Below are 26902 nucleotides of genomic sequence, written 5' to 3'. Positions count from 1 at the left end.
TAAATTAAAAAAAAAACACAAAATAACGCCATCTGGACTTAATAAACAGTAACACCGTGCTGGTTACGCGGAACGGGATTTTACCATGCCACCTTCTGGCTTAAGTGTCAAACTTAGTCTTGAGATAATGGCAATAAACGGGAGCTGCCCTCTGCAGCCTACGCATGCTCCTTTGCGTGTGAGTTTAAATCCGATAGATGTCGTTACGATCTTATGTTATCCATAGGTACAATAACATAGAGAAGACACGGGGGAGTGGCCAAACGACCGAACGAGATACACTTATAGAACTTTCAGTAGGAGCAGCAGAGAAAGCGGTACTATTGCTTGTCCTTGTCAGTCTCACTTTTTGTTTGTTCCCCACCTTTTTGTTAGTATGGGCTATGGTGGGCAACAAATAACCCGACCGAATTACGTAGATTGTTTTTGGTATATTGTCAGGAATGTTAAAACGTGTTTTTAATATTGTCGCATTGCGTATGTTTTGTCCCTCACGGAGGCACGCGCACACCACTTCTATAGGATGCTACTTCTATGATGTTATCACAGGATCTAACTTTTTAGTCTTAAATACAGGCCTATTAGGCCAGAGATGGCAGCACAAGCTATAGCTAAAACACAACACTAATATGAAATTCATGACTGTGCCTATGCGGGTGTGGCAAGCACGAACGCAACCCTGGCAGTTGTGTCCGTGGCGAACCAGGTTTCACCTGACTCGTTGTTTTAACAGCTGTGCGATCTCTAGCATCGTCTCGTTTGTGACCATGTCCTTCCAGTGTATTCCGGACGCAGCGCGCGTGGAAGGCGTTAAGACGACGTTCTTGTTTAGCATATGATGTCCAGTTTACATAACGGGAGATCCACAACAGAAAACATCAGCTCGGAAGGTAAATAAAAGTCTCGCGACTATTTTTAACTTTTTTAATAGGGATAACTTATATAATATGCAAGGGATAGTCCCAAGGTTTCTTCTTCTCTAGTGATAAAAGGACAAACCCATTCATAAATGGAGAATCACATTTTATCACCCGCTCAATAAATACAGTCAACAGTAAGCATAATTCTTAAACAATTTAATCCGTAAATGATATTTAGTCATTTTACAACTCTGAATATTAACTGACAAAGTTCAAAACTAAAAAGTACAGTCTATCAAAAGTCCTCGGGCGACACGCACACGCACTCGCGGTAGCCGGGTGTCGGTCTCGGTCCCTCGGGCCGACAACTGTACACGCACTGCCGGGGCCGGTGCCCGGTGTCGGCCTCGCGTCACTGCGCCGCCGGGTGGCGGGGGCGGCGGCGGCGCGGCTAGGAGGAGGAGCCGGCCGCGAACATGTTGGCGGCGCTGAAGGACGCCGGCGCCGCCGCCAGCGTGGCGCCCGCGCCGGCCGCGCCGCCCGCCGCGCCGGCGCCGCGCGGCTTGGGCACCGGCGGCTGCAGGTACTCGTGCCGCGCCAGCCCGAACACGTCGATGCGCTCCTCCTTGCGGTACGCCAGGCACGCGCGGATAAAGCTCTGCCGAACGAGAACACACCATCAACTTATGATTTACTGGAACGCGTTATGATGAAGTCATCAACGTTTTCCTGATTGCATCTTAAAGGAATCTAGGAAGCGCTTTGGCAACATTACGGGCACGAGCGTAAGTTTTTAACACAGCGACTGCCATCTGACCTTCCAACCTAGGAGGAACTAGAGTCTACCACTTGTAATCGCTGTGTTAACTAGACCATATAGGAACTACATAGTTAGGTAGAAATGTTCGTAGTGTAATATGATGTTTCATAAAGTAAGATGAGGAAGCTAACTTCAAGTTTGAATGCCAGTGTTCAATAAAGACCAAAATTTGTTTGTACAAATTATAGCTTTTAAAACCTGCTATTATTTTCTGACCCCGTCAAATTTGTGCCATGTAGATTATTTATCCATCCATGATACATACAATACACAAATTAATAAAGATACGTTTTACTCACCTTAGCCTCATTGCTGACAGTGGGTTTGTTGGCGAACTGCACCTCGGTGGCCTTGAGGATGGTGTTCTCCTCGAGGATGGTGGCCTGGCTCTGGTTGTGCCCGAACGGCTTCTTGCCGTACAGGCACTGGTAGAAGATCACGCCCACGCTCCACACGTCCACTTTGCTGCTGATCTTTGGTGGGTTTTTGCCGACGACGAAGCACTCAGGTGGTAAATACCTAAGAGTAGAAATAAATTCGCATCAGTATAGGCCTTGACCTTCTGACTTCATACTATTCTGAAATGAATATATTATGCGAGTTTGACAAAATTATAACGTTGTGGTGATTTAAAAATGAACAGGAAATATGTGTAGTACACACATTGAAAATATTTTTGATAGTTTATAGAACACGTTCTTAACAAATTGGTTTCCAAAATTGAGGAAATGTTTCCCAAAATGATGTATTTAATATGAAAGAGTTGAAAGTGTTGTAACAGTAAACACGCTGAATACTGACCAGTAAGTGCCCGCGCCCTGGCTGGTGAGGTCCATCCCGTGGTCAGGGTTGTAGTTCTCCTCGTCCATGACCTTGGAGAGGCCGAAGTCCGTGATCTTGATCTCGCCGCACACGTTGCCCTCGGTGAGCAGGATGTTGCCGGGCTTCAGGTCGTAGTGGATCACGGGCGGCTTGATCTCGTTCAGATACTTCAGCGCGGAGACCACCTGCATCACGATCGAGCGCGCCTCTCGCTCCGGGATCGTCTTGTGCTGGACAAGGGATTTTGCAAATTAGAACATTGTATATCGTATAAAGAAATATTGCGGTTTTATTGTGAATAAAGCCGTATCGTAATTAAAGACCGCAATTCTACTAGACACGTAATCAATAGGTGTACATTTACGAATACACACAACTAACTATGCGCCATGTATGGTATTTTTCAGTAGTTCAAGGACGCTTTTTTTCCGATGGTCCTGTTATCAAGTCGTCTCATATCCAGCGTAGAAAGAGTACCACTACAAAGAAGCGACATTTTGCATTATTACCGAAAGGTTGCACCGGAGGTTAACTATTAACTATCCAATAATGGCCAATCATGGCATTTACATAAAGCGTCATTCTATGGAACTTGCTATGTAAACAAAAGTCACTAGTAAATTCATCATTCTTTGGCAATTTCAATATGGCGGTTTGTTTACATAGTCAGCGAGTTCCATAGAATGACACCTTACATTTCGTCTCCTTCTCCCAGAAATCAGTTTGTTTGTTATGAGACCGCACATGACGCGCAAATTAAAATTTTCCAATGCAAACACCACCAAAACCGCTGACAAGGAGCTTCCTATTACCTGTTTCAGATAGAAGTCGAGATCGTGGCCGTTGCAGTACTCGAGCACGGTGCAGAAGGAGTTGCCGTCGATCTCGAACACGTCGTACAGCTTCACGATCCTAGGGTGGTCCAGCGCCTTGTGGATGTTGTACTCCCGCAGCGCGTGTCTGCAACAATACACCGATATTATCATTCAAGTTACTATACATACATGGGAGACGGCTAAGGGTAGTATTCCATCTGTCCAATATCTTGGTCCAATGTCATTGCGTCTCAATATCTCATTAAGGTGGTTCGCCTAGGTTACTCAAAACTTAACTCTCGCTAGATGACACCACTTTTGCAAAATTTCAGATTTTATTTTTTTGTGAAATGGTCTTGGTATTTGTATACTTAAAAGTATGTTTCGCGCACTCTTTAAGTAAATATTGAACTATTAAAATAAACATTGAATACTTCATTGTGCAAAAACCACCTTTTTAATTCGACGGAGTGTTGCTGTCACGCTTTTTCCTACTATTACTCACACATGCAAACAGTGTTTCCGTGATCCTTGTAGTAGACAATTTCACACAACGTAAGTATGTTGCAATAGCGTAACGGTATGTTCGTGGAAATACGTGCTAGAGGATTGGGGTTCAAGACTGGTGCGAGTAGGTAATTTCTTTTTGTTTCTCCTTTGTGTTATCTTACCTTTAAACGAGCAATTATTAGATATATAATTATTTATTTATATATTTGGATGGTATCAGAAACGGCTCTAACGATTTCGATGAAATTTGCTATAAGGGGTTTGATCTCTTAGCTAGGTCTATGAGAAAACGCGCATTTTTGAGTTTTTATGTTTTGTAAGCTTTGGTCGGTCTCCCAGATATTCAATCTCCGCTTGGCAACTAATCCCAGAATTGGCATGCGCACTAGTTTTTACGAAAGCGACTGCCCTGACCTTCCAACCCAGAGAGTAAACTTATTTGGATTAGTCCGGTTTCCTCACATTGTTTTCTTTCACCGAAAAATAGGTATCGGTGTATAAATAGGTAGGTATCAAATGCTATTTCGTACAAAAGTTCGAAAAATCATTGGTACGAGCCGGGGTTAGAACCCGCGACCTCCGAATTGCTTTCCGCTAGGCCAGCAGCGCTTCCCCCACATACTCAGTGTTATCAGGTTTTTTAAAAATCAAAAACGATTACTTATGAAAGCAGAAGAATATAAATGATCGTATTAGATTTATAATTGTTACATATTTGCCGTAACTTATTTTTAAAATGCGTTTTTCAATTAAAAGACACGTCAAGATTGTTTACCTTATTTCTAATGCTAAAAAAAACAAACTACCTATAGTAATAATTGTGTTTTTCATTCATAGACAAAATCCATTATTTTTAACCACAGGAAATTTTATACACTTCTTTTTAGGGTTCCGTACCCAAAGGGTAAAACGGGACCCTATTACTAAGACTTCGCTGTCCGTCCGTCCGTCCGTCTGTCACCAGGCTGTATCTGACGAACCGTAATAGCTAGACAGTTGAAATTTTCACAGATGATGTATTTCTGTTGCCGCTATAACAACAAATACTAAAAACAGAATAAAATAAAGATTTGAATGGGGCTCCCATACAACAAACGTGATTTTTGACCAAAGTTAAGCAACGTCGGGCGGGGTGGTGACCGTTTTCTTTTTGCATTTTTTTCCGTTTTTTTTTTTGCTTTATGGTACGGAACCCTTCGTGCGCGAGTCCGACTCGAACTTGCCCGGTTTTTTTTGTTTTTTTTTTGCATTATGGCACGGAACCCTTTGTGCGCGAGTCTGACTCGCACTTGCCCGGTTTTTATTTCAGTGAGGATGTCCTGATTGTAAAAATCAATTTGATTAGGAAGAGTATAATTTCTAATTATCTTTGTAAAAATAAAAGAATACGTGTAGCCCATACTTAATAATCGATTTATGATAATAAGAAAAATTAAATAAAAATAAAAAAACAATACGAAATTTAGGTGTAACAAAAATACAAAAAGTTATGTTCCAGCATACAATGACTGGGGATCGAACCGGGAATCTTCCGTTTGCAAGCAAAAAAGCGACTGTTTGCATAACACGCCATGATAGTTCTTAGCTAAGCTGACGAACTTCTCGCTTAGATCAATTAACTACCTGTCAAATATCAGTGTCAACAAAATTGCACTAAACATGACGGCACTCCAAATTCGAGCCGTGGTCAGCCCGGCAACGTCGGAAATGGTATGGCAACGTCGCAAATGTATCTGTACACGACATTTGTGACACACACATACGTAAAATTGATGAAAAGTTAACTAAGGAGGTTTGCATGATTTCTGTATGAAACATTGTTTTCCTGTTAATTTCGCGCAAACGAATATTCGAAAGAAGATAAATGCGGAAATATTTGTGTACTAATAGTGTGTAGTTACTTAATGAGCTTTGATTGAATTTTGTATGAAAAGCGAACCACCTTAAAACAAAATGTGAGACAAAATACACAATGGACAAAGAAATTGGACAGGTGGAATACCACCCTAAGGAACACGTCAAAACAGACAATAACAATCAATCTCCACGTCATACGATGCTTATATACTTCAAAAGATACAGACAAATATAATAAAATAATCTCTATTCCAATGTGTTCTTCATTCGGATCGCTTTCAGGTACAGCGAGCTGCAAAAGTGCATACCCATTTTATGAATGAATTCTAATCAAACTGGGTATTACTTTTGCAGCTGTTTTAAGGTAGTTGCGCTATTATTACACAGCTTCAAACTGATTCTTGAACTATGACAAGAACGAAAAGCTATTTTGTTATCGTTAGAAAAGCAAGATAATTTGATATTACAGACAAAACAATACACACAAACGCATAATATACGTACATTAGGCAATATTAATAACCAAAAACTCGTATGTAACTTCAAAAACTTTAAGCATGCAATGCATTCTTCAAACTTAAAGGTATTTAAAAAAATAAACGTCACCATAAACCTGAACTACACATATTGCGAGGTCTGCTCAGTAATGACACCGATAAGACATATGGTGTGTCGTTCATACGGACTCACTTAATATAGTTGGCCTTCTTGTCCTCCTTCCAGTCCTTGTTGAGCTGGTGCACCTTGCAGGCGGTGTAGCGCTGCTCGCGCAGGTCGAACGCCTTGTGCACCTCGCTGAACCCGCCCTTGCCCAGCAGCATTAGCAGCAGGTACCTGCGAACGGGAATATTTCATTCAATATTACATGCTTATTTTAGATAGATGACTGTACGACACATCATCATCATCCGATCATCATATCAGCCCTTTATCGCCCACTGCTGAGCATAGTCCTCCCGTCCCGTCCCGGTCCTGAGCTAATCTCATCCAGAAGTGACCCGCAATTTTCCGGATGTCGTCCACCCAACGAGCCAACGAACGCCAGGCGCTTCTTTCATTTGAAAGCGGCCACCATTCTGTTAACATTTTAGTCCACCTGTCATCACTCTGCCTAGCAACATGTCCTGCCCAATTTCATTTTAGTTTGGTAATGACGAAACCCACGTCATGCACCTTGTTTCGGCGACGGATCTCGACATTCCTTACTCCTGTACGACACAGGACCGAAGTAAGTGGCATACATGAAGATAGGCAGAAGCAGTGGATGACAAAAGGCTGAAATGATGAATTATAATAGCCTGAAAGTATAGCTATCCTCCTGAGACTCTTAGACAACATATTTTGAACTTTTATGGAATAACTAAGAGTTCTAAATTCAGAAACAAAACAATTGCTTTGGGGTCTTGGGAGTTAACTAGGAGGGTATAATAGAATTATTGAAGTATAGCCAAGTCTCCTTTAACTTTAAAGCTAGTGCTGAATCAGGACTAGATTGATAACCCAATCTTTACTTTTACCAGATTCAGATTAATATTTAGTAAGGAGTAAAAGTGAATTGCTCTATCTATTGCGGCGATAATCAAGTTGGTAACTTCAACTGTTCCAGCAATGAAGTCAACGTGATCAAAATTAAAAGTACGATCATATTATTGAAATCTATAACTCTATTATAAATATCAATAAATAAAGCTTTTAGTCGTTTACGTTATTTAGTCTACATTATTGGATACTTTGCAATACCTACCTACTCATTAAATGTAACATTTCTTTTGGGTAAATAAAATGTCTTTAACCAGAAATCAAGAATAATGTCGTTCCTTATGATACATAACAAGCATTAGAACGATGTCGATCAGAAAAGGGGACACAAGAGAAAGGGCAGCCTCGTGTTTGCTAATACGTTAGCCAGACCCCAGCCCAGCTTCCAAACACACCCACCCATGTCCTTGCAACTTTCGCCTTTGTTTATTTATAGACGTGATACTTGTAAATATCGACCACGAGTACGGCGTCGGCTATATGTGACGTTTTCTATGAAAAGGGACCTTATTGTCGGTGGCGCTTACGCTAATATTAACGATGCTCCGATATAAATACAATGCCGCGCGACTCTGTGCGGCGTAAGCGCCATCGACAATAAGGTCCCTTTTCATAAATAATGCCCCATATGTCGGGTATATTATTTGTGATTTTAACTTACATAAATACGACTAATGAAATGATAAACCCTTCCTTTTGGCTTTGACTAAGGCCCACTTGCACCATCCCACTAACCCGGGGTTAAGCGGTTAAACCGTTAACCTACACTGAGAGAAAAGTACAACAAAAATACACTTAGAATTACAAAAATAAACTTAATCCGGGGACAAGGAGAGTCAACTAATAGGAACAAATTGACTTTTGTAATTTCTATTAGTTCTTGCAATTTCTATTATCTGTTTGTTGAAATTATATTTGGGATTACTGAGCTGTTTGTAGAAATAAATAAACTTTACAGAAATAGTGAAACGTCCATAATTATTACTAAAACTTCATTTTTTCCCCCAGTACAGAACTGTTTTTTAATTCCTGGTGATGATTTTTCTCTCAGTGTAGTGTCAAATTGTATGGGTAACCATGGAAACTCCAGGTTTGACCGGTTAACCTCGGGTTATTGGAATGGTGCAAATGGGCCCTAGTCTGTTTATTAATTTTAGTGAAATAAGGGGTTGTGTGAAAGAGGATATGAGAAAGAAAGGAGTGCTGAGGTGACGAAATACAGAGGAGATTCTAAGAGGAAAACATGTTGTGCCGACCCCACATAACGTGGGATAAGGGCAGGGAGAAGAAGAAAAGTGAAATAGGGGGATAACACTATCCCTAATAATATTATAAATACGATAGTAGCTGTCTGTCTGTTACCTCTGTACGCATTAATCACTTTTTCAGTAAGTGAATAAACATTAGTAAAATAGATATTCCTAATGTTCAGTGCAACGCTCTCCTTATCAAAACAACCGCATATCGGTGCTCAAGGATACTGTTATCTACGCGGCGAATATTAGATGCAGTCGCAAAACGTTTAGCGACTTTATTTCCATCCACGTACAGCGCACGGCCGATTGTAAACAAGACAAGAGTAATGAAAAATTATGAAGCATCAAGCAACTTTAAATGCTCAATTATCTACATTGCATTTGTTTCTTTAATTAATACTCTTCAAGGATCATGTCTAGCTCAAGTACTTTTAATAATACGAGATATTTGTTACAAAGTTTATATAGCTAAAATGAAAAGTAGTAACCTAATGTTGGCATGCTTAATGACTTTGTTATTTTATTAGATTTGTTTTGGTATTCAGAAATATTTACTGGGGCAGCCCGCATAGCACGTAAAAGCAGTGAAGTCACGTTTTATCATAATTATGCCAATTTCTTTGGTATGTTGGGCAGTTACATTTTTTAATAATGTTACGATAACCTGTCCATTTCCTGATTCCCGTTTTCGTTACGGCCAGTTGCAATCTTAAGACAGTAATGCTCAATAACAAATGTGGGCACCAAATGTGGGCATGTGCAGCTTAGTTTACTTACTAGATAAGTGGACACCTAGCTATGCATAGAAGATAGACACAAAGCTGTCGTTGCGGTAAAATGTCTCCATGACGACCCAAATGGCACACGGGAAACATGGCAAACACACACAATGCGGGAAACACGGGTGTGGGTAGTGGTTCGTCTTTTCCACCTCTTTCTCACTAGAACCAACCGGGAGGTCAGTCCCACATACCCTCCATAATGGGTCTGCAGAACGATGAGTAACTGTATTCCCACAACGCCAAAAGGTAAAGGTTCGAACTGACCGCTCAGAGAGTACGGGGTGCTGCGAGAAGCGGCTCTGGTCCTCGTTGTGTATCCGCTTGAGCTCGCGGATGTGCAGGTTGCGCTCGCGCTCCAGCTTCTCCATCTCCAGCTGCAGGTCTGCGTCCTCCTTCTTCAGCGCGCTTTGCCGCAGCTGCAAATAATCACATTAGTTAATCAAATTAAAAAGTGGCAACACTGTAGTGTCGTATTAAATATATTAAAAACGGGTCACTCACGTATTTTAAGTCGAAAAACGCTCGACATGTTTCACTCCATACCGAGGAGTGTCATAAGGAGCTTGCGTTTACGGTGACACGGTGACGTTTGCGGTTTGCGTTTTTAATATATTTAATATGTCTGTGTCTCACGGAAGTTTTTTTATTAAAACTGTAGTGTCGTCCCATTTTCTTATATAAATTGGTTTGAAAAGGAGCTGTATGAACGGTGAATTTTGTTTTCGCAATTACTAGGATTATGCTCCGATGTCCCTTAAGAGCGCTCTTACAAGAAAAGTCGAAATAATGCAAAATTGATGATACTAGTCGACGAAATTCAGGACTTTGTGCTCATTATTAGAAACAATGAGTACTTGTTCCAGTAAAAGCGTCTTCTTATCTTTTTAAATATCGTTGTAAATATTAGTAAAAGGACTTATTAAATTAGTAATGAATTTTTTTCTGATGGTCGTTTCCGAAAAACCCCGTGAAGCACTGAACGGCAAGCTCTTATTTGGAAATCTTGAGAAGTTTACTCTGCTAAACCTGGCTATTTTGTATTACTAATACCCTGTACTTTAGGCATATCAAACGATATTTTTCCTACATACCTTTGAGAAAGAGAAAATCAAAGTAAAACGAACTCAATTTTCTCTCCGAAACAAGTGTCAATTCCTACGAAAATCTACTTAATATGGAAGTCATTTTCATACTCAAGCAATCTGCAACGTTTGCTTATACTGTTGGTATACATTAGTGTTTATGAAATTCTACTATAATTTTTTGGCAATTTTTTGAAAACTACTCTATATTACCGATGACGCGCGCTGCGCCAGCTCAGTGCCGCGGCAAAGCTTGTAGAGGTAGGACGTGTGTCGGTCGGCTCCGCACATTTTCAACGGCGACGACGAGATTTTTTATCATTGTGTGCGGCGGGCGCCGTGTAAAACCCTATACTGTGTGCGTGTAAACCGCAACGAGAGACTTTGATCCTAGCACTGTTTGTATAGTATTATAATTTATAATGGTACAGTTTAATAAACTACCGGACAGGATTAAAAATATTTGTAACGACCTGACATTCTATACAGGCTGATTCAGAAGACGTGAGCAGGACCAAGACTGCGCATTTTGTAAATCATAAGCAACTGTTTCGTATCAGTATTAGTGAGATTAACGTTAATTTTCTACTCGTGTTGAAAAAAAAATTAATAAATTTATTTACGACATGCATGGTCACCCTAAAATTAGAATACTAAACTACCGATATTCTGTGTCAAATTGAATGTCATCACTGTCATCACGGTCTGGTTACTTTTGAAAACGCGTATCTCACTCAAGTTTGACAGCTTATTTTCTTCGTAATCAAAATGCTGTCATTACGGTTAAAGAGGTTTTATGTTTATTAATTAAGTCTTGTAGGGTAACCATGATTGTAGAGAGTTAAATTTGCCCTCACCAAAAAGTTAAAAATAGGAAAAAGTGTCGTTGTTTCATCTAACTACGACGGTGATCGATCAATTATCATTTACTGAGTATGCAGGATTAGTCCTGCTCACGTCTCATGAATCACCCTGTATGTATTAATTTTGACTCAAGATAGTACTCAGGGTCTGTTGATGGAGCCGGAAAGTGGTCACCGGTACCAATCAACCATGCAACTAAACCACTTCGTGTTTACGCTCGTTTTATTCGTCTCAACAAGATCTTTGATACAAGATAGTACTCAGGGTCTGATGATGGAGCCGGAAGGTGGTCACTGGTACCAATCAACCATGCAACTAAACCACTTCGTGTTTAGGCTCGTTTTATTCGTCTCAACAAGATCTTTGATACAAGATAGTACTCAGGGTCTGATGATGGAGCCGGAAGGTGGTCACTGGTACCAATCAACCATGCAACTAAACCACTTCGTGTTTAGGCTCGTTTTATTCGTCTCAACAAGATCTTTGATACAAGATAGTACTCAGGGTCTGATGATGGAGCCGGAAGGTGGTCACCGGTACCAATCAACCATGCAACTAAACCACTTCGTGTTTGGGCTCGTTTGATTCGGCTCAACAAGATCTTTGCCAAGATAGTACTCAGGGTCTGATGATGGAGCCGGAAGGTGGTCACCAGTACTAATCAACCATGCAACTAAACCACTTCGTGTTTAGGCTCGTTTTATTCGTCTCAACAAGATCTTTGACACAAGATAGTACTCAAGGTCTGATGATGGAGCCGGAAGGTGGTCACCAGTACCAAACAACCATGCAACTAAACCACTTCGTGTTTAGGCTCGTTTCATTTGTCTCAACAAGATCTTTGACACAAGATAGTACTCAGGGTCTGATGATGGAGCCGGAAGGTGGTCACCGGTACCAATCAACCATGCAACTAAACCACTTCGTGTTTGGGCTCGTTTGATTCGGCTCAACAAGATCTTTGACTTAAGATAGTACTCAGGGTCTGATGATGGAGCCGGAAGGTGGTCACTAGTACCAATCAACCATGCAACTAAACCACTTCATGTTTAGGCTCGTTTTATTCGTCTCAACAAGATCTTTGACTTAAGATAGTATTCAGGGTCTGATGATGCAGCCGGAAGGTGGTCACCGGTACCAATCAACCATGCAACTAAACCACTTCGTGTTTGGGCTCGTTTTATTCGTCTCAACAAGATCTTTGACTTAAGATAGTACTCAGGGTCTGATGATGGAGCCGGAAGGTGGTCACCAGTACCAATCAACCATGCAACTAAACCACTTCGTGTTTGGGCTCGTTTGATTCGGCTCAACAAGATCTTTGACTTAAGATAGTACTCAGGGCCTGATGATGGAGCCGGAAGGTGGTCACCAGTACCATCAATCAACCATGCAACTAAACCACTTCGTGTTTAGGCTCGTTTTATTCGTCTCAACAAGATCTTTGACACAAGATAGTACTCAGGGTCTGATGGTGGAGCCGGAAGGTGGTCACCGGTACCAATCAACCATGCAACTAAACCACTTCGTGTTTGGGCTCGTTTGATTCGTCTCAACAAGATCTTTGACACAAGATAGTACTCAAGATCTGATGATGGAGCCGGAATGTGGTCACCGGTACCAATCGACCATGCAATTAAATCACTTCGTGTTTAGGCACGGTTTATTCATCTCAACAAGATCTTTGACACAAGGTAGTACTCAGGGTCTGATGATGGAGCTCGAAGGTGGCCACGGGTACCAGTCTACCATGTAACTGAACCACTTCGTGTTTGGGCTCGTTTGATTTGTCGCAACAAGATCTTTGACACAAGGTAGTACTCAGGGTCTGATGATGGAGCCGGAAGGTGGTCACCGGTACCAATGATGACTGACCTGATGAATGACCACCTTCCAGCTACATCATCAGACTCTGAGTATCACCTAGTGTCAAAGATCTTTTTGAGACGAATCAAACGAGCCTAAACACGATGTGGTTTAGTTGCATGGTTGATTGGTACCGGTGACCACCTTCCAGCTCCATCATCAGACTCTGAGTATAACCTAGTATCAAAGATCTTGTTGAGACGAATCAAACGAGCCTAAACACGAAGTGGTTTAGTTGCATGGTTGATTGGTACCGGTGACCACCTTCCAGCTCCATCATCAGAGTCTGAGTATCACCTAGAGTCAAAGATCTTGTTGAGACGAATCAAACGAGCCTAAACACGATGTGGTTTAGTTGCATGGTTGATTGGTAATGGTGACCACCTTCCAGCTCCATCATCAGACCCTGAGTACTGTCTTGTGTCAAAGATCTTGTTGAGACGAATCAAACGAGCCCAAACACGAAGTTGTTTAGTTACATGATAGACTGGTACCCGTGGCCACCTTCCAGCTCCATCATCAGACACTGTGTATCTTCAGTGTCAAATATCTTATTGAGACGAATCAAACGAGCCTAATCATGTTACTACATGGTTGATTGGTATCCGTGACCACCTTAATCATCACCATTATCATCAGATCTGAGGATCTGATGATAATGATGATGATTAAGGTGGTGGTCATACCAGTTCGTTTTTAAACCCTCGTTGATACAAACTTTACAACCTATAGGTACCAAATGCAATGACGAAACATGTAAATAAGCGAGTACCTATAATTTCTTTCGAGTAATATACCTTCATAAGTACGAGTATGGGGCTATTCATAAATTACGTCGTTTCAAATGGAAGGAGGGGGGGGGGGGGGTCTGGACATCGGATGATGGTAGCATGACGTAGGAGGAAACAGAGTCATCCGAAGCATGATTTTTGGATGATTTGAGGGGTGGGGCCCCGGTCAAAAATCGTCAAAAATAGATGACGTAATTTATGAACAGCCCCTATGTACATTTGCACTGCATTTAGTATTTTCGTACTTACCAAATAACAGTTTTAGGACTTTAAAAGTTAAGTACAGTTAGTGTTGTTATGGTTGATTTCAATATGCCTCGCGAAGGATCAAGAATGTTTAATCCATCATTGTAGTGCGAGTGTGGTAGAAGGGATCGGCATACTGAGCTCGCACGGCCTGCCGCAGCGCGTAAAATACCTAAACTCGCTCAACCCCGAAATGTAATAGCACTCTTAAATATCCTAGCACAGCGCCTCGTTGGCGTTGCTTGACATAGTCTAACTTAAAGTAAAGGGTCAGTCAGTACTATGATTTTCCTAGTTTTATTCTTTGTATAGTTAGCATTAGTTAACATTTATAATTGTTCATGGATTTCACTGATGCAAGCGAACATAGGTACAGCACAACCAGGCGCAGCAGGTCAATAACATCAATTTGGGTTTGTCAAAGGTATATTTAAAACGGTGTGAACCGACTCCTATGTAGCGTCCTCTCACGAGACACTTTCATCGACCTGTACAAATTCAGGGCCACAGCCGGACAGGATAGAATGAGGGTGAATGTAGCGGTATGGTGTGGTGTGGTGAGCGTAGTGTACCTTGAGTATCTCGTCGGCCTCGTAGTACTCCTGCCAGGTCATGCTGGGCAGCGGGTCGGGCTTGAGGAAGGTGGGTGCGTCGGTGCCGTTGTGCAGCGGCGGCGGCTGCGGCGTGGCGGGCGCCGCGCTGGCCGTGCGCTTGCCGCGGCCGCCGCCGCCCTCGCTGTTGGAGGGCCGCTTCTTCAGCAGCAGCTTCTTCTGCCGGTCGATCTCCTCCTTCTCCGCCGTGATCTCCTCCTGCCGCCTAGTACAAAACGGGTGCACGTGTACTACTCTGCCTGTACGTGACATTTTCCGATTTGCCGATTTAGTTAATTGTGTGACGCGATTACCGTTTATTTCCTGGCTACGCAAGCGGTACATGGACAAATACTTTTTTTTTTTCATAAAAGGTATATTCAAGTCTCTTTGAATCCACAATTGTGTCGCTTAACTTCAAACTCGGGTAAATCCATTGGACCCTCTCAGCAAATATCTACCCTATTACGTTTTCTTAATACCAAAATCGCATAATCTGACAGATGGATTTACCCAAAGCGCTGGTGGCCTAGCGGTGAGAGCGTGCGACTTGCAATCTGGAGGTCGCGGGTTCAAACCCCGGCTCGTACCAATGAGTTTTTCGGAACTTATGTACGAAATATCATTTGATATTTACCAGTCGCTTTTCGGTGAAGGAAAACATCGTAAGGAAACCGGACTAATCCCAATAAGGCCTAGTTTACCCTCTGGGTTGGAAGGTCAGATGGCAGTCGCTTTCGTAAAAACTAGTGCCTACGTCAAATCATGGGATTAGTTGTCAAAGCGGACCCCAGGCTCTTATGAGCCGTGGCGAAATGCCGGGATAACGCGAGGAAGAAGACAGCTTATGAAAGTGAAAAGCTGTGTATATATAGTTTTCCACTTCTTATACAGAATGAAATAGTATGACTTAAATATCAAAACTCAACTCAAATTAGGGTGCAGAAAAAACCTAAAGATTTCTATATGAGCCACAATAGACAATGAACAATCACCTCGTTAATTCCTGGAACGCATATCCATCAGTCCAATTCTCTTGAAACGTGGCGCCGACGCGCTGCGTGACGAACTGGCCGAGCCTTAGCCGGTTCTGCATACACCGCTGCCGGGCTTCCTTCTTCTCTATAGTGCTTTTCTCATTTAATAGTTTCTTCACAACATCTATACACTTATTAATGTGTGACTTATGTTGCTCTATTACCTGTAACAAAATTTAACCATACAAGTCTTTCTAGTCTCAAACAAATATTTAAATGATTTCTTGTTTAACCGAGAACTAACAACCTACAAAATTAATAATATGATTACTTAAAATAGTGAACCTCACTAATCATGGTTAATCTTTCATACAGTTTAGTGTTAAAGAAACTTCACATGAATACTCGCAAAACAAACTGTTTCTGAGGTATAATACCACATGTTTTTACACTGCCTACACTACAACCTAGATAAGTTGTTGATAAGGTAGCAGATGCTTTACATAAAGGTTGATTGGTAGAGAATGCCTTATGGCATTAAGTACGCATTTTACACATTTTTCCTATGCGCAATTATCATGAAATAAATAATTAGCTATAAGAGCAGTACCATGCATATATAAAAAAATATTACACTTACTTTGCTCTGCGCTTGAACCTGATGCTTCAGTTCTTCATTACTCCTTGTTAATTCTTCTATTCTATTATTCCTTAGCTCTAAGTCAGACGACGCTTGAGTTTCTAACTCTTGTATCCTCTGGCATGTCAGTTCAGTTTGAACCTAAGACAAATAAGAATCACATTCAAGGATTTCAAGGATCTATGACAAACTAAGTAGGAAATAGATTACGGATAGTAGACGTAGTGGCGAGGCGTCCAAATAATAACACATAGCCTAATTATATACACAAGCTTCAAATCCTAACATATGGGTTACCGAAGGATACCTTTGACGCCGCACCACTGATAGTTAGGTATGTATAGTAAAGACATTTCAAGAAAAGTATTATGATTGTAATGCATTAGTATTAACCTGTTTAACAGATGTGTGAGGCCGCTGCTGAGAAGTGGAACGTAAAAAGTCCGCTCCCGAAGGCAGCAATGAAGAGGGTGACGGTGGGTACTGTCAGAGAGACACAACTTTTGATATAACAGTCAGGATCACTAGAGCCTGCTATTACAGTTAAGCTTATATTACAGGGTTTAAGGCATCATTTGCCACATATACGCGTATTTCATGAAGCAATTTTATTATACAAGCTATGTTCATTTTTGTCTCACTAAAAATATTTCCAGGCTAATAATCTTAAGCTTAATTTCGGCTTTAAGTATATCAAAGTAAAGAATATATTGGTATGATGAATGTTAGTATTCTTTTACATGTTTTTATAATATTTATTGTTGTTTAAGTACCCATAAAGAGTTTGCTTGTGGGACTAGGTTAACATGTCCCTAATTATTAAACTACAAATGTTAATAATTTAAGATAATATGGCAGACTCACCATAGGATAGTTGCCGCCCTGAGGCGAGGGGGATTTGGCGCCAGTGAGCCGCACGGGACTGGAGGAGGGGTGCTTGGAGAGGTGATCCCGGATGCTCTTGTCCGAGGAGTTGTGCCTCTGCTTGCCTCCCACTCCTCCTCCCCCGCCAACACCTTCATCACCTGAAATTATTTACAGATATCATTTTAATTTCATTCAATAATAATCATACCTTTATATGCTCATATCCATAAGCCATAGGGAGTTTAGGGTCAAATAATTGTGCTAATCTTTGAAAAACATTGAAACAATTTGCTTAAACATAAAGTAGGTAGATAAACTTATCAACAGCATCACTAGATGTAATTATCAAGTGGCCTCCTTTTTATGAGTAATTTATTAGTAGCATAATTATGGCTCAAGAGTAATATATAAATATGACCCTTTTCGTCTGTGTATATCTATCTATACATTCAATGTTTATTTAAGATTGCTGTGCAAAATATTTGATTGAATGTTTTTACTAAAATGTTATACTAAAATGACATTTTTGTTGAACAAAACAAGGATTACACTTTACAACCATGTTATTATTATTAAAACAAACCAATTTATTTGTTTGTTTATGATGGTACTTTCAGGAATAAAACATTTCGCCGTGCCAATTTGGAATGCAAAATCTAAATAATATTTTGAACATTTTCTAATTAGAAGCAAACTGCTATACATGCATGATAAATCTGTGATACAGACCTTTCCGTTTTCTTTTCCTCTCAGGTACAGCTATTGTTGGCGTGGCACCACTTGGCGGGACCAGCGCTATGCCTGGACCTACAGTGGAGCCTCGCATAGCTGCCGTTTTCTCAGGAGTTAGTGCATCAATTTCCTTATCACTATATGATGACCCTGAAAAGTAGAATGTCCACATTCAAGCTATGGTTCACATACATTCAAACAAATATTGTTGAAATGTATGACTTGTTTTAGGCAGGTTTCAATAACAAATTGTCCTTGGTATGGTTTTGACCATTTTAGTGAAACTAAAAATATTGTGATTTCTTTGGAGTTTGGGACATTCAACAGTTATCAAAGTACATACATATAACAAAGTATGTAATTAGATCTAACAGATTTTAAAATCATTTAGGTAAAGACTGAACAAAAACCCCTGGGAACTCTTGTTTCTATTAATTGGACATAAACATTGTGGTATCCCAAGTAGCATGGAAGTGTCGGCAACATCAATATAGCAGCCAATTAAGAACTTAGAGTGATTTAAGGGACGTATAAGAGTGTCAGAAAAGATTTAAGCTGTATAAAAGGTACTTTACAGACATTATACAGCTCAAGCTGTATAAAATCATTATAAAGGATTCTGCGGAAGCATGGGGTGCTTTATCAGAATATAAAAAATCTACTATAAAACTAAAAGTGTTGTGAGAGACTACAAGCTAATTCTATCGTAAAAGCTGTATACAGGCTGTATTGTAGTAACACTTGGCACTTTTAGCTGTACAAAAGTATCTGTCAACTCCGTTTTAAAACATTAAGTGTTGTGAAACACTACAAGCTAATTTTATCGTAAAAGCTGTATACAGGCTGTATTGTAGTATCACTTGGCACTTGTAGCTGTACAAATGTAACTGTCAACCCCGTTTTAAAGCTATTTCTTATGGCGTAATCTTACTCTCCTATAAGAATAGTAGTTGTATAACTTCGGTCTGTAAGGGTATTATAAAACCAAATGAATAAATGGCAGCTATAGTACAGCTTTTTTCTGTATTACTGATAGAGTCGCTTATAATAATCTTTTGGCGTAATTTTACACTCGTATAAGTATAGTAGTGTAATGATTTCTGAAAATAAGTGTATTATAAAACTAAAGGAATATATGACAGTTACAGTACAGGTTTTTTATTTGTTATACGGATCTCTAAAGAGAATTATAACTTATGTACGGAGAACCGAAATACAGCCAAACGAATACAAATATTCTATTATAAAGCTGTTTTAATTACAAAAGCTGTAAAAGGCACTCCATTTATTACACAGCACAGCTACTAAGATTATAATGCTCTCCAACTATCCTGTAGGCTGTTTAAAAATTGTCGCCATTTTACAATAAAAAAAAAACGTATTTGTAAATATAATTAAAGAAATACTTGCAAATATTTAGCAGACTAACGCCGTGTTATGATTACCAGCTAAAATAAATTGTTTAGCCTTAGAATTAATATTTATAAATATTTTTGATACTCTAACCTTAAAAACAAACAGTAACTTTACCGATTTTTGATATTTTCCTTATGGTTTCTCTTTGTTATTTTGTAGGCGCGTAAATATTTTGCCAGAAAAGATACACAGGTTCACAATAAATAATAATCCGCACTTACCAATAATGTAATATTCCATTCAAGTCCTGTATAATATTTACTTTTACTTTTACCATCCACTATAACACTTTATTGTCGCCATTACTATATTACGAATGAACAAGATTAAGACATTTTAGTTTGTTAAATAATTATTATTCTCTTGTAATTCTTTCTTATAACTCATTTAAAACTTATATTCTTATATCGTACTTATAAGAGATTATCTGTAGTGTTAAGGTTTCCTGTTACACCGAAATATAGCTGTAATGCAGCTATTATGCAGCTTATGTATTGCTTATACAGCTACTCTACAGCTCTAATAACGCCAAAGGCTGTATAATTTGGGCCCTTTTTTTACTTATAAGGGCTGTATAAGCGCTTATACAGCCTTTGTACAGCTTAACTTTACAGCTTATAGTATACAAATAAACTTTAATACAGCTTATATACAGCTTGCAATGCTACTTGGGATGCTCTTATTATGGCAATTTTGGACATGCAAACATTACTCGTATAGAATATCTCCATAAACAGTGAACAGAAAGTGGTCAGGTGGCGGAACTCACTTTTTGACAAGGAGCTCAGTAGGCCGACGTGGTTAATGATAGCTCCACTTTTATAGTCATGCATTTTGGCACACGACAGTCTTGGATCTCGGAAGGAAATACAACCACACTTTCTCGCTTTCTGTCCGGCATAATACACAGCAATGTGACGTCACAGTCCTTCGTTCGATCGCACTTTTCCACATTTATTTATTTCATCCCTCATAAGTCCGCGACTAAAGGTTACACACTGATGAACGGGCCGGCATATCGTAAACACTGGGGCACTGTCGCGTCACCACTTTTCACTGCACACGAAGCACTAAATCACAATTTACCTGTGCTCATATTGGAGTCCTGATTGTGTAGTGGCTGCCCCGTGTTGACAGTAGTTTGTGGTGCCATTTGAATTTGTGCCCCAGCTGACATCTGTAAAGAAAGATGGCGTCTTTACATATGAGTCGCCCAGTTAACTTCATTTACACTGACGTACACAAAATTTCAACTAACTGCACACTAACTTTTATACTCACTATTTAAGTGTTAAAATACACCCATTTTAATGTCTTTTTATACATATTTTCACTTTATAAATCGGAATAACCTAACTAGTTTGACAAGTCGTCGTAAACTCCAGTCGCGACAATCCAACGGAACGGACGGATACGCATCCGCGGGGTGAGGCGAGGGGGTGCGGACCGTCACGAAGTTTGCTCCGGTAATAATAATAACGACGGGCGAGGCGCCATTTTACAAGGATACAAGGCCAAAAGAATTGTTACCCCACTAAAAAATAATATTTGCCTGAACATCGATCACGAAAATAAGCACAACCGTAGAGCGCGAAGGATTTCGCAAGCTATTTAACGCGAAAAACGTTTTGCTCGTAGAAAACTAAGCGGCGAGGCGGCAGGTCAACAGCCCGCGAATCCCGCGATTGCGATCGGTGCTTGCTGTTGACCAATGTGAATTTTGCACAAATTAGAGAAGGGTCAGTGGGTAAAGTATATGCAAACCGTTTATGTTTTTTTCTTGTTTGAGATTGTAATTAAAGTTTAAAATGACTCTTTATATACTGGTTTTAGATACGGAAATAAATTGACTGATTATTCCTACAGAGGTGGCTGAGGCGGGTGGCGGGCGGCATGCCACCGACCTGCGGCGAACGAGAACGTGATATCGGCGCTCGTGCCCCACAACAAACTGCTTACTGGACGTGTTACGTAGGTAGGCGTCGGCGGTGCCGCGCTGAACATATAAACATAGGTATGTTGTACTTACAACTGAATATATAGGTAGGTATAAAATCAAGCATCGCGCGCGATAAAGTTGTGTAGGTACCTACCTACAACGAGCAGGCAAGGCAACACTGAATATTTTATATTCAATCTTGGACATGAGTGACATGACTTGCTAGTAGCCGTTTGCGGTACAATGTAGAGATGTTCTTTCAAAGCAAATCATTTTACACATAAATATCAGACGTAACTTGATTTAAATGAAGACTTATAAGTAGATAGGTACTTACTGTACTTAGTTCACTTTTTTATAGAAAGATAAGTACTTCAGGTCATAAGTTCTGTCAAAGGTTTTGATTTTAACTGATAAAATAGGTACCTACCTACTTACAATTGTTTATTTGTATGAACCTACTTTTACAGAAAGTTAGGTACCGTGTCCCAGAAAACGAGATTGGTCTGTGTACCATGTACAATGGACCTATAGTCCGTTTTTTTTAGCATTAGAAAGAACTTCGCAGAAGTAAGCTTGTGGTTCCAAATCCGGCACTTTTAGCGGTAATAATTTGAAGTAAATTATATGTATTGACCATGCTACATTAGATAATTCAATAATTATTAACAATTAAAGAGCCTGATAAAAACTGCACGCTTGCTTCTGTGGACTTCTTTCTAATGCTAAAAAAAACGAACTATAACATACATCCTATTAACATGATCGGGAAACGGATGGTACGGCCGTGCCTCTGTTTTGCTCGACTTGGCGGGGGCACTGCCTTGCCCCCAGATGTTGAGGCATGTTAATTTTTAGTGTATTCTTGTGACAAACAACTTCATATTATTTAGTCATTATACCATTGTGAAGCAATGCAACGAAAGTATTGTTGTAGATTGACAATGAGGCTTTACACCATAATGATTAAGGATGCTTAGTATGGTCCTTATCAAAAACAAGGCCTGTTCACTTCCTAAGAAAGTTATGTCCCCAAATAATTGCGCATGTGTGCGCCTTAAGCTTCTATGTGTGCGTTGGCCTCCGGGAAAAAGTTGCGAGTAATAAAAATAAAAACATTTTTCTACAGCAACATTGCTCCCAACTCTGATTTAAATTATCACGAATTTTATACAATTTTAATCATAAAACGGGACTTAAAACGCTTAAAACTTAATTACATGCGATTAAGTTTTTTAATGAATATTTGCTTCCAACTGTCTTTATTAATGTTCATAAAATATATGGAGGGTAGGTACGTCTACCCACCATAATAAAAAATATATTTGTCAATGACTCTGTCCAACTGCTGTGGTTAAAGTTCATAACGAAAATTTTATTTATTAACTCTTTAAATAATACATACAACGTGTACCGCTACGTACCACTTAAGACTGTAAGTCTGTACCTACATGGATTACAGCAATGCACATAGAAAATGTGCTAAATGCGGAGCAACGGCTGTTGAAGCAGCCAGAGTGAAATTTACAACTTTAGTGGGTTCAGAAGGAACCGAGTCATAACGCATCTGGAAAGCGTATTAATTAACCGTGAAGAAATGTATGAATACAAGTTGGAAATCTGTGTAAAATGTCGTGTGTAAAGTGTAGTGTATCTGTGTGTAAAGTGTAATAGGTAGGCATGCCTAATGTTATTTGTATAAAAGGTACTGAAAACTTTGTGAATGCGCTTTATTAATGTCTATTTATTTATGAAGTTGCCAGTTGCCAGTTTTCAGTGTATATTTTTATATGTAAAACATTTTTTAATAAATAATATATATAATGTTATAAACATAAACATGCCTTTTATTTAAATCAATTGATAATACCACAAACAAGGGGTAATATTTGCATCTTGGATATATTTCGTGATATGAAGATAACAAATATGTTTATCAACAGAATTACTACCTACCAATACCCACCAGGCTAAACCGGTTGTCAACTTTAGTTCCATTGGTACACAAAGACGGCGCCACTAGTATAAACGTATAAACGGTTGGGGACATTTTTTTGTATGGAGTTACCGTTCTTCTCCTAGTGAGTATTATATTCTTTGATCAAAAACCGATAATATAATGTGATACTAGACTAGAATCATCACATTTAAGGAATAAAGAGAATCACGTGATTCATGCACGACCAGTTTTAATACTTAATCAGAACGTAGCTATGACATGCTTACGAGTTTCACCAATTGCTGACAAGGTTATCTGACGTAATGTTTGTTTCATTTCCAAACAACCAGATAACAATCATTAGGCAGATATACTAATCAAACTATCAAATCCAAAACTTAACTCTAATTATTCCCGTATGTACCGATTACTATGAATTAAAGCAGAAAAATGGTAAAGTAAAAAATCTAAAATACCTCTCAAACAATTCACAAATCAACCAATGATTAGCCGGCGCATTGCTTATTGTGTCGCGTCTATTTTTAGCTTACCCACCTAGCATCCGACGAATGGAAAGTTAGCAAGCTGGCAACCTACGGACGCTAACAGGTAGGTAGATATGTATTCAAGTAGGTACCTATATTATATTTTGTTTACAGCGAATCATGGATCGATGCGAGCGTTATGTTAGCAACATTGCGTGATTGTGCTGTGCCCGTTTATGTTAGAAATCTGGTATAATCTGCAACCAAGTTATGAAGGGTTCAAAAAACGATGAAGCGCTACGAGAAAAGGTAGGTAGTGCCCTTGCGCTTCGCTTGGCTCGTCTTACCGGGGGTACTATAATGCCCCCAGATATATAGTACATATACATAAATCAAAATAAGTTATCTCCTTCTAAATTAGGTAGCACTCGCATCCACAGTGCCGTCCTCCCATGCATCGGTTCAAAGCCAACAATGACAATCCTAACAATTGCGCAGTAAGCTATCAAAGAAACGGCACTATTGTGATTATTATTGATCATTTGTCCTCTTTTAATACAGGGAAACTCTTTGTTGGTCACTACACACTGCTTACTGACGGTGTTGGTACAGGAAGGTGTCTTGTCTTCATACTTTGTAATGTAAGCAAATCGCTAACCCAATTAGTAGTTTACGTGTTTAGTGAGTATTTAAGTAAAAACTTGAGAACTTGTGAAATAAAAAAGACAACGGCAGTATAATTATAAATACGCCTGAAAGAACTATTGATCAATGAAACACCTGACGAAGGGAGACCTACCTCTGTCACTCAAGCGTACGCTCATGGACATGTGCGTACTTCCAGTTCTCACCTACGATGCTCAGACCTGGTCTTTGACGAAGCTCAGAACTCTGGATTTGAGAGAAAGCTATGGAGCGCAGCATATTAGGTGTAAAATTATGGGATCGAATCCGAAATACCACGCTGCGCCCTAAGCACAAGACTCAAATAATAGACGTAGCTCGGAAAGCGGCTAAGTTGAAATGGGACTAGGCTGGTCATGTCTGCCGAATGCCGGACGACTTATGAGCCAAGTTAACCACGGAGTGGGAGCCCCAAGAGTCTAACCGGGGAGCCAGCAGACCTCGTAGGCGATGGCGGGATAACTTGGACTCCTTTTTGAGAGACTGGATAGATATAGCACTAAACATAGGAGTGGAAAAAGAGGGGGGAGGCCTTTTCCCAGCAGTGGGACACATTGGGCTCTGAATAATAATAATAGTAAGTATAATTATTAATTACGTTTCTTTCTTCAATGTGGATTTCCTACCAAGTCGAATGAAAGTAGGTAGTAGTCTATTATATAGCGACAATGAGGCGTATCTATTAAGGACTGTTCATTTTATTAAGCGGACACACAAAAAAGTATAAATTACATTTTTCTAATTCTGGAATCGCTTTATTTAGATAAATATAATAAAAACGGAAACCAACGCAAAACATTTTAATGTAAATATAGTATAATATAATAACATCGGTAAGATTTTCGTACTTTTACACGGTTGCGCCGTTCAAGTGCCTGCACATCAATTTTTGACACTTTTTGACAAGTTGTAAACAACATTCGTTTGAATTCTTTCAATGTTTTAGCTTCTCATCTACCCTTTTTTAAGTGCATCTTCACATTGGTCTAGTGCCACTCGATGGAGTGGAGCTCCGGGCAATTAGATGAGTTGACTTGTTTTTGAACGAAATCAATGTTTTTCAAATTCAGTAGCTTTACTTTCTGACCAGCATAGTGGGCACTTGCCAAATCAGGCCGAAATAAAGAGGTGACATTATGCGTCTGATAGACGGAAAGTACTCGTTATTAGATGCATTATTTTCTGTAAATGTCGCAACCAAAGTTCATGTCGCAAAATAGAACAAACTTTTTAAGGCCACAGGAACCAATTGCCTGCCAGACAAGGACTTTCTTCATGAATTGGTCAATTTTGATGTTACTCTCCTCGTCGAATATATGATCTTCTACAACGGCATGGTAGCATCAGCGCCATTGGTAACGTACTACAGCAACATTTTACGCATTTTCCGTTGTCCATTAAAATGCTACGAAATTTATCTTAATGTAAAATGTAGTACAGTTTGACGCTTCTTTTTTTCGATTGCCTTCGCTGCTCTGTAATTCTTTTGTCCATTTTTTTCTTTCTATGGGTCCATTTATTGTACATACTTCTTATATTTTAATCTGTGCCTACTCTAACGCCTGCTGTCTTAGGAATTTCGCGAACCGATAAGTAATTTATTGATTTTAACAGCCGCATGACAATACTTTTGTTTCTGGATTGGCCGGGCCGCTTCTGTGCCGGGATTTTGTAAAATCTTCAAGCATATGATGCCCTGCAAATGTTTTAATAATTTTATTCACGTTTAACTTGGAAAATTTGTACATATTTACGATTTTTCGCAGTGAATACTAGCCTGTGCATCCTTATTGCAGAACTAACTTGCTATGTTCCAAATTTGTTCGGTCCTTCGGGAAAAATATTTGACTATAATGGGAACAAATATGTAGCAATTGATAAATAAGGGATTGTTAATTATATTGTTATGAGCTGTACGTCAATTGATTTTAAATTCGCCGATTAAAAGAGGTGTAAGAGTGTCCGCTTAGTAAACTGAACAGTCCTTATAATAAATTAATAATTCGCGATTATATTAATCCCAAGAGCGTTAAAACCGTTTGGGTAGGAACATTGGTAGATAGAGGTATGTATGCGGTCTTATTGCGTCGCATGAAACTTGGTTTAGGTTCGAAGGACAATCAATACTCAGTCACATCTCCGTCCCGCATTCGTTGGAAGCGCAGTTCCGCGGACGCCCAAAATCCCCTCTTCCGGCGCGGTGTGCAGCCGGTTGCCGCGTGCTGTTTAACCTAATTTTCTAGTACGAGGGGTGCAGGGCGAGAGGTGAGGGGGAGGGCTCAGCGCAACTTCAGCCGCAAGTGTGCAGCGCCGACGAGGCGCCATGAGATTCGAACCCCTAGCTTGCAATATTGATTATTCCTAGTGACGACGCCTTTCCTCATACAACTCATGTTTAGCCTATCGAAAACAATATTGGGGTGTGCATAGTTCTTTATGATAAAACAACACCTGTCCGGGTATAATACAATACAAGCGAGCGGTTTTTATGATAATTATCTAAATTTCTTTCGGTCCCTATAT

At 39.8% G+C, this 26902-nt stretch overlaps 1 protein-coding gene across 8 annotated transcripts in view; it reads right to left on the bottom strand.

Annotated features, from left to right (window-relative positions):
• Positions 1 to 910: 910 nt before the first annotated feature.
• Positions 911 to 26902, bottom strand: part of LOC134665257 (serine/threonine-protein kinase tousled-like 2) — a 51309-nt gene continuing 25317 nt past the window's right edge. For 4 of the 8 annotated variants that reach the window (XM_063522149.1, XM_063522151.1, XM_063522146.1 and 1 more), the window contains 13 exons: positions 20419 to 20509; positions 17914 to 18066; positions 17182 to 17342; positions 16711 to 16800; positions 16318 to 16458; positions 15696 to 15901; positions 14683 to 14926; positions 9526 to 9677; positions 6375 to 6518; positions 3315 to 3462; positions 2482 to 2732; positions 1980 to 2199; positions 911 to 1518 (listed from right to left, as the gene is read on the bottom strand). In XM_063522149.1, the coding sequence (XP_063378219.1) occupies positions 1312 to 1518; positions 1980 to 2199; positions 2482 to 2732; positions 3315 to 3462; positions 6375 to 6518; positions 9526 to 9677; positions 14683 to 14926; positions 15696 to 15901; positions 16318 to 16458; positions 16711 to 16800; positions 17182 to 17342; positions 17914 to 18066; positions 20419 to 20509 (2208 nt within the window). In that variant the 3' untranslated portion in view covers positions 911 to 1311. Of the gene's footprint in view, positions 1519 to 1979; positions 2200 to 2481; positions 2733 to 3314; positions 3463 to 6374; positions 6519 to 9525; positions 9678 to 14682; positions 14927 to 15695; positions 15902 to 16317; positions 16459 to 16710; positions 16801 to 17181; positions 17343 to 17913; positions 18067 to 20101; positions 20510 to 26902 lie in introns of all 8 variants that reach the window. The other 4 variants (XM_063522147.1, XM_063522154.1, XM_063522152.1 and 1 more) reach the window with 4 other exon arrangements.

The sequence above is a fragment of the Cydia fagiglandana genome, chromosome 6 (assembly GCF_963556715.1).
Source record: "Cydia fagiglandana chromosome 6, ilCydFagi1.1, whole genome shotgun sequence".
NCBI classification, from domain to species: domain Eukaryota; kingdom Metazoa; phylum Arthropoda; class Insecta; order Lepidoptera; family Tortricidae; genus Cydia; species Cydia fagiglandana.
The sequence above is the reverse complement of the archived record's forward strand: the minus strand, read 5'-3'. Positions and strand labels throughout refer to the sequence as shown.